The sequence below is a fragment of the Plodia interpunctella genome, chromosome 19 (genome assembly GCF_027563975.2).
Source record: "Plodia interpunctella isolate USDA-ARS_2022_Savannah chromosome 19, ilPloInte3.2, whole genome shotgun sequence".
In the NCBI taxonomy this organism is placed as follows: Eukaryota; Metazoa; Arthropoda; class Insecta; order Lepidoptera; family Pyralidae; genus Plodia; species Plodia interpunctella.
This window is the reverse complement of record NC_071312.1, coordinates 8,819,549-8,838,210: the sequence shown is the minus strand read 5'-3', so window position 1 is coordinate 8,838,210 and position 18,662 is coordinate 8,819,549. Positions and strand designations below refer to the sequence as shown.

The window sequence follows — 18,662 nt, the reverse complement described above, 5'->3', positions numbered from 1 at the left end:
GGGTACACATTGATTGGTGGCAATTGAAATTCTTGCGGTTTTTTGTTGGTAAATACTTGTTTTTATTTCATAAATTTTGCTTCATAACATTGCTTGCTTAAAAGTAGAAAATATATGACATGCAAAAGCAAAAAGGCGGCATTTATGTAAGTGATACAAGAAACATCAAAATAGACTTTGACAGTTTATTAAAAAAATATAAAGCCTAAGGCTGAGCCGCTACAGAGTGCGTTCAGCAGGATATAGCAAGGAGCAATATAGGGAGAAGTGGAGGGGACTGACAAGCTGCCATAAAGTGGGTATAAAAGGCGGATGATGATATCCCCGTTTGCTTAGATGCAAAAGCCTCAATTCTAATATGCCTTTTTTGATATTTATGTAAGTAGGTAAGTATATAAAGTACCTAGGTATATTTATGAGAGCAAAATTTACACTCATTGAAACTAAGTGGGTCGTGCCTTGAGGAATGTAACACACACAACGACAGATCAGATTTGTATATTATTCTACCGAATGAACTCCTTTTGGATTGGATTTGGATTTTGATAAAATGTGTGCCAAATTTTACTTATAAAGATACTTAGCCTTTATTTCAGGAGAAAACTCTTTTTTTTATTTTGGGTGGTATTTTTCAATCCACGGATATATTTCTTTGAACATATTTTTCTAATTTACATGTCAGACGACAATACTTACACATAAATTAATAACTACTTAAAAACTTAACTCGATTTTTAAACAATCACCTATTTAAAAAATAATGCTAGTTTTCAAAACTATATAAAGTAGGTAAGTAGGTATACATTGACCTACTTACGTTGTATTAACTCAATACAAAAAGTAATAATTTTTAATCATCTAATTTAGTAGGTAAGTAAAGTTATGTTGTAAATTTAAAAAGGTAGGTGACTATATTGTAAGTTAAAACTGTTCAAAATTTCGTTTCATTCATCGACCGACCCAGCATCTCAATCCGTAAACATTTTAAAAATTGCATCATCTCGTACGCGCCAATAGAATAGCTCCAAACTGAAACGCTCCGCTTCTCAATATTGATTCGATTAAATTTATATTACCTAAATAATGATTTTATGACTATACAACCAATGAATAAAACAGAACATAAGAATAACACATTATTTTCTTAATTTGCTAGGAAATTATAGTTATTATGAATGTGTAATGTTTTATTTTCCAACTAAATGAAATGAACACAGAACAGGTTCTGTAGAACGAAACGTTGACGTCGACCTTGTGTTGGATTACCAATTTACAAAAATGCCGTCAAGATAGTTCTTATTACTATTTACATAAAGTTTAAAATCCCATAAAAGATTTGATTGATTCCATTTGTAAGTCTATTTAGAAATAAAATGTCAAGAACTGTCAGTCGAAAACAGAGTGGCGAGATGGGTGGAGTGCTAATAATTTCAGCATATTCATAGTGGTAGTTTAATTTAGTGCTCGTGTATTCCAAATACCCACAATGAGACACAAGTAGAATAATTCAGTGACCAAAATCCTGTGATAAGTTCATTTGAACACGGCACTTTCCTCTCACTTTCTAATAGAATTTAGTGTTGCGAATATCAAGAATAACCGGAGAAGGGAAAACTCAGAAGATGATGGAAAATAAAAGATTTGAAAACGAAACCAAGGGTTCCGGGAAAGGTACAGAGGCAGAACCTAGTTCGAGTCATACAAAGTGCGAAGATAAATTAGTAAGAAAAGGGCCGTTTTGGATATTCGGATATGGCTCTTTATGTTGGAACCCTGGCTTTGAATACCAGCAATCTGTGACCGGGTACGTGAAAGGTTTCTCCCGAAGGTTTTGGCAAGGGAACACCACTCATCGCGGCACTGATATGAAGGTGAGTGGCTTTGACACCTACATGTTGGGAATGAAATCTATTTTAAGACCAAAAACGAAACAAATTCTATTTACACAATTATTATTTCCAGCCAGGCCTTTATAAAATATTGTTGTAATATTCATGGATTGTTGCCAGTTCATATTTATAATATTTTATGTTTAATTTTATTTTGATATCATTAATAAAATTATATATGAAGTACTGTAAAAAAAACAAAAACAATTTAAAACATCTAAAAGTGCATAATTTCCGTATAAATTATCTTTATTGTTATCTTTATTACATACAATACTTTTACAAAGATCACGAACTAGACAACAACACAAGTCAGAAATGTGTCTATAATCTCCTGTATTTTTGCTTGTAAATGAGTTCTAAAAAAATATGATTTTTGTTTACAATGTATGTATGAGGTAACTTTAAAATACTGACTTTAAATATCAGTTAAAAAATATAATATAATATTTTTCTACAAATTTGTAACAAATCCAAACAACAACAAAACAGTCTACACTTCTATGCTAATATTATATAGTGAAAGTATTTGTAAGTTTGTTTGTAGGGGAACTGCTTACAGAACTGTTCAGCCAATTTTCCCCATTAGAAAGCAACAATCATTCCTGAGTGACATACCGGAGCCAAGCCCCAAGACACAGCTATTATTTTCACTACATATTATTATAAAAAACTTAAATTCCTCCTAAACATTTGCTGCCCCCCTAAGATCTGCTACCCTAGGCTCTAGTCATACTACTAATCAGTCAGTCTACTAGACACTACAGTAAATCCTCCACTGCTACCGACCTATTCTATACCGATAAATATATTTTTTTAGAAACTATGTGGGATTATTTAGGTATGTTTTATTTCCTAGGCTGTGAAGGATTCTTCGTAGCTTTCAAAATCACTACAACAAGTATAAATTTGAATGTATTAGTATGAAATATAGAACGAAACAAAAAATTACATTAAAGTAACCACATTATGTAATGATATGTATTTGTTTAAATAAATTAACAGCCGTTGGAGGCCAGACAACAACTGGCGAAAATTTCCTGGAAAAAATTCACAAGTTGCTTCTTTCCTGACTCACTAATTAATCTTGCTTTATGTTGTAATTTTATAAAAAAATATACATCTGTGTTATTTTGGGCCCACTTTATTATATATGCTTGTTTTCATTTTGTGTGATATATTTATTGAAAAGTAATTGTCCTTCCAGTCTAGAAATTCTGGAATCCCAACTAATACTATAAACGCCAATGTTGGTTTGTGTGTTATAGTCATGTATGACATCTACTGGAGGATACGGAATGGACTGGTCCTAGGGCGGGAACCACACGCTACACTATCTATATGTGTTACTAGCCGCCCGTCCCGACTTCGCTCGGGTAAAACCATAATAAAAAAATAGATGTTACTCTTGAAAGTTTCGTCTATCTCTGTGCAAAATTTCATCAAATCGGCCCAGTAGTTCTTGAGCATATTATTTACAAACAAAAAATATATATATATATATACATAACAAATACAATTTTTTTCTCTTTATAATATTTATCCAAATGACATTATGTGAAAGTGTAGTACACTAGGTAGCCATTGACTTTTTGATAAAAATGCTTTACTTTTCCGCCAATAACTCTGTATTTATCACAGGTGTGGTAAAATGTAACAGTTCACCTCACGGTCCGTGAAACCAATTATAACTGAATGCCGACTTAATTGTTTCTAATAATTTTTCTTAGAATTCTTTTCGCAAAATTTCACTCACGCACTTTTACTGATAAAAGAATGTACATTAATGATAAAAAATGTAAAATAAAGATAGCTTTATACTTTTGTATCTTTAGAATAGAATAGAATAATATTTATTGTGTGTTGCTTATTTATAGGTACCTGTAGTTATCATCGCTGGCATCGATCAATAGGGTTATAACAGAATCATAAAATACATAGGCAGCTTATACCACAGCTTATACCACTAGCCTTATAGCTTATAATGGAAAATAATGAAAAAATAGGTAGGTAGTTAAAAAAGAGGAAAAATGTGGAAAGTTTCTATCGATATTGAATAAACTCAAAAAATCCCCTATTTTGACGAAATTTGGCACAGGGATAGACTTTAGACTTGACTGTCAGGGACAACATAGGCTACCTTTTATCGCGACAAAACGGGACGAAGTTATGGATGCTACTGAATTATGAGAGAACAAAATTGCAAACTACAGTGTATTTCTTGAAACGTGGTAAAAGGGTCAGTGACCTATAGTCCTTTGTCCTTTTGTACACAAGTTTGCAATCCATCACTGTCAAATGGCCGATGTACTTTAGATAGAAGAGGATATCTGTCTCGATCTGATAAAATTTTCCTTTTATACCAACGCATATTGTTATCGGGTCCAATTGTCTAAAGTTAAAATAGCACTGGATTTTTTGTTTTAATGTCATCCTACCTACTCAACCCAACCTAAACACTTCGGATCTTACAGAAACTCATTTTTTAATCTAAGAGATACTCATATTATGAGTGTGCTTGATCCACCTAAATAGTCCACTAATTTTAACAAAATGTCAAGTCTACTTAAGACACCTGACCTCAGGTGCTTTAAATACACCAAAAAGACTTGAAGCACCCAGGTCCACACTGCCACTATTTTTATCAATTTCTTTTATCATTTGACTACAAGGACTTTTGTGGACACCGTTTTCGGTTTAATGAAACGTGATGGTGGCACTACTGTTCGGCTAGATTGGAATAATTTAATAATATTTAATTTACCACAACGTACATATTTAACGTACTTGTTTTGTGCATCGCTACTAATTACAACGGGACTATTTACAAAAGACCACGACGCGACGAGTCAGTGTTTTATGAGATTGTGTGCAAAACAAATATAAACCTATTTCACGCCTGCGAACCAGATGATTCTAGTCATAATAGGCAGACGGCCAACAGAAAAAAAAAGATAAGGAATCGCGATATATTTGCAACTACGCAGTCCGTGGGTTCAATAGCCAGATAAACCATGAGGAATTGAGGTTACCAGGTTAATTTTATGAATTGTCTGACTGTAGATCTGTTTGTACAAATGCGTGAAACTTTATTTGTCGATGCCTTGACAATTGTTTTGGATTCGTTAGCTAATGAGTAGATTATCTGAACAACTTTTATTTTGGCAATTGCTTTGGCTACGTCAGTACCTACGTGTATATAATTTGGCTGCAATTTCTACTAGAAAAGAAAAAGAAATTTTATTTATATAAACTTTATTGCACAAAAACGTATAGCTGGGTCATTTAATGATATGTGGTCCAACAAAATAATGGAATCACTGACCTTACATAATATAAGTATATTATGCAAAGAAATTAATTAAGAATTACAATTAGGAGTATTTTTAAGTAAAAATACTCCTAATTGTAATTATTTTAATAATAAAGAGAGTCTGTGTTAAAACTCCAACTTTTATAGATATGGTAGTTTTTCAAAAAGTTTGTTCATCCTTATTTACCCAACTTTGTATTCATAAATGAAGATAATTTTACTGGAAAATACTGATGTAGAAAGATCCCATTACCTTGAAGTACTTGCCAAGAACGGTGATGAGCAATTTACCGCGTGAACGAAGAGGTGACAGCATATTCGAAGGCACGTGTAAAATGGAAGTGACTATGAAGCGTCGATCCCGGATAATTGTCAAAATTGTTAGGTTAACCTCGAGTTGGTGATAATGCAATCTATACGCCAACTCATGTCTCTCACCGAAATCGTATCTTGAATTTCCGACCACAAAGGCTAAGTCCACCCTACTTGACTAGAGAATAAACCACAGGCCTAGATTTTCTGCTAAGACTAGTATGTACATAATTAAAAGGACCTTCTGGTGAAGAAACATCGTAGCAGTCGCAGGTAATCGTATAAGTCATGGTCAGGTGCCTGGCTACTTGAATAAAAATCTGACATCTGTGTTAGCAATTATCTCATTCGAAAAGAAAGGTATATACATTGCAAGTTAAATAAAAGCTTGGAAAAATGATACACAGTAGCCTATTTAAATGAATACAATGTGCGTTAACTTAAATATTTTTGTTTCAGCCGGGCAGAGTGGCAACATTGGTCGAAGACAAAGAAGTACGTACTGGCCTTTATTATACAATACTAGTGGTCCCGTCCCGGCTTCGCACGGGCAATACCATAATAAATTAAGTATATACCTAAACGTTCCCCAGGAATCACACTGTCTATTGGTGAAAACTGTACAAAAATCTGTGTTCCTGAGTATATAGCGTTCATACAGATAGTCGCGACTTATTTTTATAAAATGTATTACATGTTATTTGGTCATTGAGTTAGTCAAAGGACACACTTGAACCATATAGTTTTTGTTTTTCGAACAAATAAATTGTGACTTTATAGTCAGATTATCGACGGAAAGAAAGAAAAATGTTTATTTGGTACAAAAGAACATTACAAAAACAGAAACATTAAATCTTATAACAATTTTGTGTACCAAAATGGTCCCCTCTCAACATTTGTCGTGGTATATACCACAACGCTGGTCTAACCGACAGAATATTCCCTTAAATAATATTAGAAATTACTTGTATTAGCAGGTACTAAAAATCCTAGTCCTTTGTCCTAGTTTAAAACGCAGAAATGAAAACAATATTGTCCCTAGAGAGCTTCGTGGTACGTGGTGTCGCTTACACCATACTAATGGCGAGTGAACAGTTCGCCAATGTGGCGGTTTGACATGCATTGCTGTAAATAAAATTCACATACTAAGGACGCAATGTACGTTCCTTCGCATCGATTCCTTACGTTTGTTATTCAAAAGTTTCAACATGTACAGTACAAGCAAAAACAGTCAATTTGTAGTACCTAATAGGTACTAATATACTAAACACTACAAAAAGAACTAATACAATAAACTTATACTATACTTTACTTAATAAAATAGACATGACATTCATATGTAATGTATAATACAACACAAGGGAACAAAATATAACGACGTTGCTAAAAATACGTATTTATTTGCGATGTAATTTGATTTTAACACCATCTAGATGTTTGGTATTATGTAAGTATTGGTATTGATTGATTATAAAGTAACTAATTAATGACATATTATCTTTAAATAATGCCATTTATTTGTAGCCAAAACAACAATAGACGAACTTTTTATCACCTGACGAAAGCATATAAAAAATAAATTATAAAAATACATAAAAAACCTAACAAGACTACATGTTTATGACCAAATGATTTGTAAAATTAGAACCAATTAGTCACAATTCGGCGAATAGATGCAGGAATGTGCCAAAATTGATGAATCAAGTGGAAAGATAATGCGACAGAGGAGCCGATGGGGTGACAAGGGCAGTTTCGAAAGACGCTAATGTCATTAGCGACGGAAGTCCCAATCAATCGGTTTCGAAAGATTAAGCAACTGAAACTGCAGTTCCAACGGATAAAGAATTGTATTTTGCAACATATGTATTTCTATGAGTTTACTCATACGTAAGATGGGCTCGAACATACTTGAAAGGAAAAACTTGGGTTATCCCGGATGGCATAGACGTTGACGCAGACAATATAAGATGGCGAAACTATTTTCAAACATTTCAATGTTGACTAGGAATAACTGATTAAAAGAAATTTAGCATCGACTTCTTGTATTTAGTTTGTAATATCTATTTGTAACTATTTCTGTACAATTTATAGTGAATTGTTTGGAGAGTAGAGCTTGTATTTATATTAGAATAACGTAAAATGAAATTTGTATATGTGATTTTGTTTTTTTGCAACACTTGCTTCATATAACGCAGCATGTTCGTCATAATATTGCATCAATGCAAAGACCCAATGAAATCTGTGTAGTAAGGTTACACAAATACAGTTTTGCATTTTCTTCTCTTTTTACAATAGACTTATTGGGGATCCCGCCTGGTTTTGGTTTATCCCGACATGAGTCTTTGGTTTTCCTCGCATCTAAAGACAGTGCTTGGTTTCTTTGGTCTCACTATAATTGTTGAGTTACCAACACCACAATTTTTCCCATCTAGGTAATATTTGATGTGGCCCGCTTGTAAATAATGTAAACTTATGATACGGTCACAGATGCTACGCGTCAGAATTATAGCACACCATGTACATGGACACGTGGAGAGTATTATAATTAGATTTGTAACGTAGAATGTGAAACGCGCAGTATGAGCCTTTGTCAATGGATATATGACACGTGCGAATAGTTTCCAATTATAATATTAATGTCTATTACAATTTCGTAAATTGGCGTCGTAGTTTCAAATGAACCAATTCGCAAAATTCGTGAAAATCTTTTGTGACTATACACTAGGTATTCACTAAAACTAGTCAGCAACTGATTAAATTTTTTGTGCTCTTTCTTTTCCTTTTTCATAAGAAGATTCTATCACTACCACTACTACTACTTTTATTACTAAAGTGGAAATTACAAATAACGTTGAGTGATTTAATATGTATCGTACTGCATTCTGTAGATTAGTTTGTGCATGGCCAATGAGTATTGTCTATTGCGTTACTCGTTAAAATGCAATAAAAATAATATGTGTTTTTATTACTGGTAATATATAGCTTTTATTGCATAATACTAATAACTACGTACCTAAGTATTTATCGGTAAAACGCTTTTGTTTATAATTAAACTATCACTACATGATTTAATTTTAGTAAAACGTTTCATTTTGAATTGAGCTTATGAAATAGGTTGGTTGTATAGCATTTTTTCCTCTTCTTTTAGAACACTTATATAGCAACGAATTTGTTTAGCAATTATTGATCAGAGCCGATGACGGGCGGATTTACTTTAAGTAAGCAAGATACACCTTGCTTACTTCGGAACCCCAATAAAGCTATACACAAAATAAATGATTTGATGCACGTCCACACAGAAACCTAGTGTCATGTGTCAATATCAATAGAATACAATCGGCGTCGTGTTACAAAGCAGCCAGCAATTGCATCCGCCAATTTGTGAATTGGCAACGGTGAGGCATGCTGTCTGTTCACATGGTCACGTGGATTTGGTCTTCATCATCCATGCCCAAGGCAGAAACGTGCCTTTCTAGACATCGAGAATCGTCTAATTGATTTTGTCTCACCAAATACAATGAGACTTCCCAAAATGCTTCCTGGGGAGAAAATTCTGACTATAGTTTATTCGAAGGTACTAAGAGAAATGTGGACTCGGCAGTGTTTTGTCAGTTAGGAATTGTAATTATCATCCTCGAACTGCAAATTATTCATGTTCATAGAGTTCGTAAGAGTTTTCCTAAATATCCTAACTGATTATAATAGATCGATTCACTCACATGTTCCAGTAACGAAATCGTACGTCATCAACATACGTGTCTGTAACCAATGTGGTGTGAAGATTCAATTATAATTCCAATGTCATTAGCATCTCATTGATTTTTACATTGTGGCGTCAATATCTAACGTGCCTACGTCATTTATGGAGTCTCCATTAATACACATTGAAATGACACGAAATTTTCAATCAATTACTAAATTGCAAGTCTTTAGTCATTAGGAAATCATTGGTTTGTTCATAAACCCAATTCACAGTTCAAGATAATCCGAGATTTAGAAACATAGCGTTTAATAGCCGTGACGCTTATTGCAATTTCAAACGTAAATTGATTGATTGGTAACTCCTGGTCGTAAACAAGAGAGTTAACAGGTTTAAAGTACAAAGGAGTAAAGTAGGTAAAGTAGTTTATAGTAACAAAGCACCAACATACGATGTTGTCACTATCTCGTCCTTTCTTCTTCTCTTTTCGTTTAAATCATTATCATCTCTTTGTTGTTTAAGATTCGACCTGTGAATTGTGTTACTTCGCTCCATCTCATTGTTGGTCTGCCTTTATTTGCCTTTAAATTTTAACTACTAAAATTATTACGTACTTACTTACTTTACGTACGAAGTGGTTTTTAACTCTGAGAAGATTCAAACCTTGAACAGAGATAAATGGTCTATGTAGTTAACTAGTATATGAGCGTTGAACATGTTTATCTTAAGTTTCAAAGTCTTCATCGTATTTATAACATTATAGTTATAGTCTTTGTTTTAAAAACAGAAAGTTCGCGATCTCAATGTTTGATTAATAGAAAATATTCCATTCACCTTCCAATTATCTATCAACATTCCAATAGATTTATGCTATGTTCCTATAATGTTTAAATTTAAAGTATCTAAAACACGCAACGTATGAAGTTTCTAGATATTGTTTCAATTTTTTAACAGAAACAGACATGCTCAGAAAGTTATCATTTGCATAACATATCTCTGTTTATTATCTATTGTGGACATCGGATGTAAAACAAGAGCTATTATTAACCCGGTCAATAGCATGTCTATTGTGATTGTAGTAACTACTTGCAAGGGTCGAAATATTTGAAATTCCTTACTTCCTTTAGCTACATCACAACTGAGGTATGTTGTTTCAGTAAACACTTGTAAGACATTTAATTTAGGATTAATCCCTCCTGTACGCGTATACTTCATAGTTGACGGTCGTGGTCATAATGTGAAATGGAACTCGCGACTTTCTTGTCAATTATCATTGCCTTCTTCATTTCACTTACTGTTTAATAATCATCAAGTAGTGCAGATTACGTTGCAATTAGTTTTTCTTTATCTGAAGGTAGTGGTAGGACATGGAAACCCATGTGATATAAATAGTATTGGAACCTGGACCTTTCGATCACAGACCGGCGTCTTGATCCATCATCTACTTTCCCAGCAGTCCAATCGATTTATTAATTAATCTAGTAGCTAACGACTCATTCCTAAAGTTCGCATTAACTATTCAAATAAGTAATACTTATCATATATACTATTGATCAATGGTGTTATGTTGACAAATGGAATGGCAGACATAGACATTACATATAGTGACTTAAAACCACAACTCTCCTCTATCGTTACTATCTCTGTTTTCATAACATTAACATAATTTATCTTATCTATGGGCGATAGGTCGTCTGCAGTCTGGATAATTTTATACAATACAGATAAAACAATAACAGATCTTTATGCTTTCTTATCTGTTTACGTAATTTTTAGGGTTCAATCCTCCGATTTAAAAAAGGACCATTACATTTTTTAATAATTCATCTTTGTTGTTATCACGTATCGTGACCGTTGTAACATTTTCTGGACTAGTTAAATTTTAATTCCACAGTGTAATGAAGAGGTACATATATAATTACATATAAGTGTTGACCCTGTTTTCTTTAAAAAGTACCAGAGACTAGCTAGTTGTAATAATATAAATAATTAATGATAAGCACGCGTTACTAACGTGAAAGATTGTTTGTTCAGATGTATTATTACTAACAAACGATACATTTTTTATATGGCTATTTCCATCATAGCTTTATTCTAAGTCAACGCTACCAAATTGAAACAGAAGTATCTAATAATCTTTGTATCTAATATCTCTCAACATTTCTAGAATTCGATCAATAGATTTATAGTTGCGACGCTGTTTCATTTACTGCTATCAATATCTAATCTATATTTGTTTGATCCTTATGGATCAATCAAAACTTTCCACGACATTTTTGAATAATGAGATGAAAAAATCCTAAAATGAAGAGGGAATTGAACTTACGCCCCTGTCTATCAGGGACAGTGCTCTTAACCACTGAGCTATCGAGACCGATCATTAATTTCACGACATAATTTTTAGGTGAGACTTAAATATCTTGTAGCAGAAAATCCCTAAATATACTATCATCATCTTAAGCCATATCGGGACATTAGCCTTCCTTAATGAATTACTGAATACACACATACAAATTGTAGCGTTTAATAATTGTTGTTTCATTACAATTAACAAAATAAACAACGGCTATCGCAAATATAAGGTCAAGTGACGAAGCTCAGAAAGCTAAATAAGATCACAACAGCTATCAGGGTTAAGTATTTAATTAACAGACATCCTATGTATTATTTCTTTCCTTTTTGCCGCTATATTATGTGCTTAAATTCCACTAATTACCTATGCAACTTAAATAAGTTGCATAGAATAAATATTCTAATTTAAGCTTCCACCTTCAAAGTACATTCAAATCAAATAAAATCAAAACTATTTGTAAATACTGGTATGCATTTGTAGATAAAAAATGCATTTAAAAGTGCTCTGTGTTCTGCCAAAGTGGCGTACAAAGCGTTGGTACATTGGCATACTACAATATTTAAATATCAAGTCTTCGTCGCAAAGTCCCTGGGATTTTTCATATAATTTAAGAATTGAACCTAAGAAGTTCATATGATGTTGAATGCCATGATTCGGACAGGTGGTCAGATAGAATTCAATGTCATGTACCGTTATGTTGTAAAGTGAATTTCATTTCATTGCAAATAAAATGAAAGTAAGCCGTGTTTCCAACATGCTTAGAACATAATTTCATTTTTATGTACTCATTATTAGGAAGCGATGTATGCCTCTTATCGAGGTCATCACAAATAATACTGATATTAAAACTACAAGCCATTTTTATTTTCAAACATTATTCATGGAAGTTATTATCACTTATGATAAGTAATTCGTAGATAAGTAATGAAATTGGAGAGGAAAACACTAAATGTTGCAGAATGTAAGTTTGAATGAAGTTAGGGGGTTGGCAATCTGAATATGTGGAAATTTATAGACTTAATCTGCAATTTTTGAATTTTTTGTCTTTCTGTCTCTCGGCACATCACGCGAAATCTACTAGACTGATTTACTTGAATTTAGTATGTTTAGTATCTTATCCCGAAAAATTAGAGATTCCCGTAACAAAGTCTAAAGTTAAACAATCTTTTGATTGTTTAAGGAATTCAAGTATAAGAAAATTCCACTTATCTCGAACCGCTCACGCAAACGACGTCGCGGGCACAGCGAGTTTATGATAAACTTGAAAGATTAAAGGAAAAAAGTAGCTACAAGTGTATTGTCAAATATTCTGAAACCCTGACCTATTTTGAGGCCGTCCGGGTAATAAACACCAGAGACCGGTAGTGATTAATTTTAAACCAAGACTTCGAATCATTTTATAAATGTCTGTTGAACATACAACGTCATAAAAAAATACGTAATTTATTTAAGGAAATTACTTTCCATTGTTGTCGCTAGATGGCGCTGTACGAAGTTAGAACGCGCTATAGAGATTTTCTAGCGTCTGTACATAAGCTCCGAGCGAGTTTGCCAAAGCATACTTACCTGGCGTAGGGGATACCGTGATCAAGAAGGCGGTTCCCCCAGGGCGAGGCCCTTCCATTGCACTGCGGTTGGGTTGACCCCTGCGATTATCCCTAATGTGGATAACTCGGACGCGTAATTTTTGGTAGTGGGGACTGCGTACGCGCCGTCCCCCTCATAAATACAAGTTACAATGGTATTACGTTGAATTAAGTTTTATAAAAAAGTTTTCCTTCCTTTATTGTTTGAGATATGTATGGTGGTATTCATGCAAGACATTCTATAAATTATAAAATAGTAACATATTACAAAATCAAAACGTATTAAAATCTGTGACTTCTTAATTAATTACAGTATAATTTATTATTAAAGTCCTAACCTAATCCTAAATTCGTACAACATTCTATTACGATGCTGGCCGTATTGCCCTAAAATCTTAAAATAAAAAATAATCGTGCGCACTAAATCTAAATTTAGGAATACTGAAATGCCGCCATGCGTTCAATGCGTGCTATTATTGCCACGTGTCGTCGATCCAAATATGTTGATATAATGTCAAAGATAGCACTGGATCATGTAAAGCAAATATACCATATATAAATCGCAAACTGTCTGATGATAAGGCGATTTCAAAACTTTGCTATGAAGTGTATAATTTTAATGAGTAAACGAATTTATTTTTGTATTGTTCTCTAATGCTGCTTATAGATAATGTTTGTTTATATTTTTATCAAGTGGTAATTAACTGAGCGACTTTGGCAAATTTTTGTATTACATGTCAAAGGACATAGAAGTAGAAAAACCAGCGTTAGATGGATCCACTCACGAAAAATTATTTAAAAAAACAGTTGTTTAAAATAATAAAAATATATTATATTCAAAACCGCAGACGAAAGCAAGTAACTTGTAAGTTATCAGCCGCCTAAAGCCACCAGACCTGCCTTAGCGACCGCTATCTAGCGATAAGTACCAAGGTGGCTTTATCTTGACGTTCCAAACATGGAAGTTTTCCAATATGCAGAATCTTGGTCTTTTCTCTCTTGCTCTTATAGAAAATGGAAACTTTTCGCAGAAATAAATACGTAAATTTTGTTTTCACACGTACCTAATAATTTTAAACTATATTTGCTATCAATTTGTCTAACAAAGGCATTAGCTACATCGGTCTTATTTAGAAGCTTAGTAACAAAAATTAGAATTTCTGATAGTCGAATGTAATTTAACGTTTTGTCATAAGCGTAAAGTTAGGAACGATAGAGGTTGTGACTACTATGTCCCTATATTAGCCATACAAAATTAAAAAAAAAACTGCTTTATATAAATCAGTGTTTTCTTTATCTTTTGTAACCAAACATAATCACACGATAAACATCAATAACAACATCGATGTCTCACGGTAAATTCGACAGTCGTTCATCATAGACAATATTGTTTATGTGTTCAATTTGTTTTGTAACTGATACCGAAAACAAATGATAAACACGTAACCACACGTAACTCAGTCAGGTGGCTACAGAGTACACAGAGCGCGTGTAAGTCATAGAATTTAGAATAATTTAGCCAAAAAAATAGAAGCGGCACTGTTCACTAACTAATCGAATTTGTATTCCAAATGTCAATTACTATCTATCTTTAGGTATATCTTTATTTAATCGACAGATGTTTTTGAATAAATCTCAGCCGACCACATTTCTATTTGATTTATTATTCCAAATTCTATGATCCAATATATAAAGCTGAAGCAACGTTACTAACTGCTAAGTCAAGACACAGATTAACATTATTTTTTTATTCTATGATTTTTATTTCTATCTTTCCAGGGCATCACGTGGGGCAAAGCGTTCCTAGTCTCAGCCGAGAACAAAGCGGCGCTACCTTATCTCAGCACCAGGGAATGCCAACTCGGCGGCTACAGAACCTACACAGTGTACTTCTACCCTCGCCCAGATTTCACCCCAACCACCAGCCATAGTCTCACAGAAAAATGCGACGCATTACTTTATATAGCCGTCCCTGAAAACCGACACTGGCTGGGCGCAGCGCCTCTTCCTGACATAGCGAAACAAATCATAGAGTGCCGTGGTTCATCTGGCTCTAATGTAGAATACTTGTTAAGATTAGCAGACTTCATGAGGGACGAGATCCCAGAGGCTTTAGACGAGCATTTGTTTTCTTTAGAGAGATTGGTTAAGAAATTCGCAGCGGATATGAAAGTGTGTTTGAAGAGTTTAATGGGCGAGGAGAAAGTCGAAGAAAAAGAAGAAAAGGCGGTGGTTCCAAGCTTCCAGTTCGCGTCGAGAGTGCCAGAGAAGAAATTGCGCTGTGTTAACATGTGACGGGTGTGGGTGAAAGTTGGTCCTTCGACCGTGCTGTGGATTTTCGTATGATGTGAATGTTAAATGCGATTTTATGTACAAATATTTTGCTTCCGGTTGTAAGGTGCAGACTAGACATGAGTTTATTTGACGAATTTTGCAAACTGAAGAGACGAAAAATAACTTATTTATGATTGACATATAAACGACGTATTATCGTCATTATAACGTCATTCCCATATACAAGGACAATATATAAACATGGCATCAAATATATAGGCTGGATCCTCAGTATTTGACTACGTTGGTAGCTGGGAATGTCTAATTGCAATCGTAATGAAAAAAATCTAACTTTTATGGGTAAACTTTCGGCAGCGTGTTTATAAGAAAGGAAAAAATACCATATGAAATTGTCGTATGGATTAGATTCCTTTAACTTTGTTTTTTCGTTGTGACACAATGGTGATAGGCTGATAGCATTTGAAATTAATGTAATTTTACGTTATTCCTTTATTTTCTTTGAGAGTTACATTTTCTTACATTTAGATATCAACTTCGAAGCGCAAACGGTACAGAGGCGCCACCTACTTTATCCTTAAGGAAGCAATAATTTTGAACCAGCAAAAGCTCAATGATGGACTTCATTGACATGAATTGATTAATAACGTCCTTTGTTCGATGTAACAAAGATAATTATGGTTTAGATACAAACGCGATAGTTTACAATAGCAGACTCAAAATATTACCTATATTGTATGTTTTGGACGTCACTCGCTTCTCAAAACAAACGGTGTTTGTATCTTTAAGAGCAAGGTACCTTTGTGTCTATTAGTTGTTCCGTCTGCAATGGTCCAATAACTACAGCACGCACGAAACAAGCGGTCACGAAAAGGTAGGCGGACCGAAGCTCAACGAGTGAGGAAGCAACCGGGAATACGCACAAATAACAGAGTTGTTCCATCCTGTTCCCGTCATACAACCCTGCGATACACGTGCCCAGCTACTTTCTTCCTATTTGAAAAGCGTGTGGGGTCAGCCCATTCGGTGAACTGAAGCCCTGTCACTTGCCAAGTCACTTAACATTCCCTTCCTATACCTACTTTGACGAAATCCATTCACGTCATTGGTTTTACTGTGTTATTTACACAGACATATAAGCGTAACTTGAATGCTTATATGTTACTTATCAGCAAAAAATTAAAGACTATGTAATACGAATACCTCTTTTCGTAATTAAGTTTTATTCACGTCTCTAGGAAATATTAATGTTAATTAGAAAACAGCAAAATTGGCAGCAACTCTACTAGAAACAATTTGGCACCGAAAACTTTGAAATTTTTAATTGAAATGGAAATGTATGGATTTTTGATGAGAAATTTTCAATAATAGTTAACTTCAATGTTTGCTTACTTTTTGTTAACTTACTTTTCAATAAGTATATATAATTTATACACGTGACTAACTAATCGTTTCTATGTAAATACATTTGTATATCATGTTTGACTTAGCATATAGGTATAGTCTTTTAATCTTCGGCATCCCGGTCGTAGTTTATTGTATCAACTTACACAATTATGATGCGTTTTATGTATTGAGGAAATTAATTTTGAATTGTTTATAACATTAAAAATAGAATAAGTTTGGATAATAAATAAATAGCTGGACGTGTAGAAACTTTGTCTAATAAAAAATAAATTGAAACATTATGTTGAAAGATTGAAACGCCCATCCTCGTGGTTTTCTATAAAAATAGTGTTACAAGTAATAAAATTTAACAGTGAATAGGTTGGAAATGAAATCCACACAAATTTCTTTTATTATTTCAATTAGTCATTAACACTATCCATACTAATATTAAAAAGAGAAAAGATTTGTATTTATGTTTTTAATGAATAAACTCAAAAACTACTCTACCGATTTTGGTGAAATTTGGCACAGAGATAGACGAAACGATTAGGAGGCTTCTTTTAAATGGTTTTACCCGAGCGAAGCCGGGAGGGGTCGCCAATTTTAATATATAATAATATTTATTTGCATATTTACGATTTGGGAGTCAAAGATCGAAGGACTATAAACCCAGTCCTTTAATTTCATATTTGATGACATTTTCCTTGTGACTAACTTACCCACTTCTCGATTTATCTGATTCAAGAGGCAGACAATGTAATTTAGGTACCAAATAATGAAATTGACAAGTATTACACGAATTTAGGTTAGCTAGGTTTTAATTTGTTAGGCATTAAGTTAAAGTGATAAAATTGTTTTACGCTCTACAATAGTTTATTGTGGTTATAAATTTATTTTTGTTACGTTATTAAATTATGGTCCATCAAATTTTGATAGATTTTAGCGAAAATAACAATAACGCAACCTATAAAGTGGTGCTCGAAAATTTAATTTTTATGAGTACATTTTTTTGTGATATATGGCAATACTTTCTCTGATGCCATTTAAAAAAAGTATTAAATGCTACAATAGTGTCTACAAAAATTAACCTTAGTGTGTACATAATCCAAACACTCGTTTTCTGGCGAGACAAAAAAGAATAATTCCATCGCACGCAATTATATTGCCATAAAAAATCAATACAATCGCTAAATATTAAAATAAATTTGATGGACAACGCTTCCTCGAATCAAACGCTTGTAATATCGCTAGACTTGTGATAGACGAAACTCTTAAAGAGTGAATTTTGTATACATTTTGAATCGTAATTAAAAATATAAATGTACTAACTAGCATAATTTTTGTATGAAAATTTGTATGTAATGATATCGGCAAAATATTGCGATTAATTAAATAGAATCAATAGAACTCTTGTTGTTTTCTTGGATCAAGCTACTTATACAATAAAATTGTATATTCAAAATTTGTTTAAATATTATAATTAAAAATTATTTTTCCAATGTTGAGTGAAGAAATGCATCAGTAGATAGTAGTTGGTGAATAGTGGAATGAGGGGGAAAATTGAAATAGATTCAAATCAAGGTCACAAAGCATAATAATATAGCCATCTATACGTAGTAGATCAAACTAAAAACAGCACCTACATGACAAATGCTTACGCGCTAAATATGTTAGAAGTTCTGGAACAGAAATGTAGATGGCGTTTGAATCTAATATACTACCGGCGAATTCTGAGCGCGAATCAAGGATCAATGTTTTCTCCAATGCAAGGACATACTAGCAATTTTCACCGAGTTCGACAATTTTTTTGATACGCTAGCAACATAGG

The 18,662-nt window shown here is 33.4% G+C and overlaps 1 protein-coding gene and 1 non-coding gene across 2 annotated transcripts; both read left to right on the top strand.

Moving 5' to 3' along the window:
- Positions 1 to 1,388: 1,388 nt before the first annotated feature.
- On the top strand, positions 1,389 to 18,241 carry LOC128678445 (uncharacterized protein). Its single transcript, XM_053760007.2, has 3 exons — positions 1,389 to 1,871; positions 5,974 to 6,009; positions 14,933 to 18,241. Exons 1-3 carry the CDS (start codon positions 1,623 to 1,625, stop codon positions 15,446 to 15,448), a joined length of 801 nt encoding a protein of 266 aa, XP_053615982.1. The 5' UTR covers positions 1,389 to 1,622; the 3' UTR covers positions 15,449 to 18,241.
- LOC128678504 (U1 spliceosomal RNA) lies at positions 13,126 to 13,287 on the top strand. Its single transcript, XR_008405643.1, has one exon. It is a non-coding gene; the product is annotated as a U1 spliceosomal RNA (small nuclear RNA).
- Positions 18,242 to 18,662: the final 421 nt, after the last annotated feature.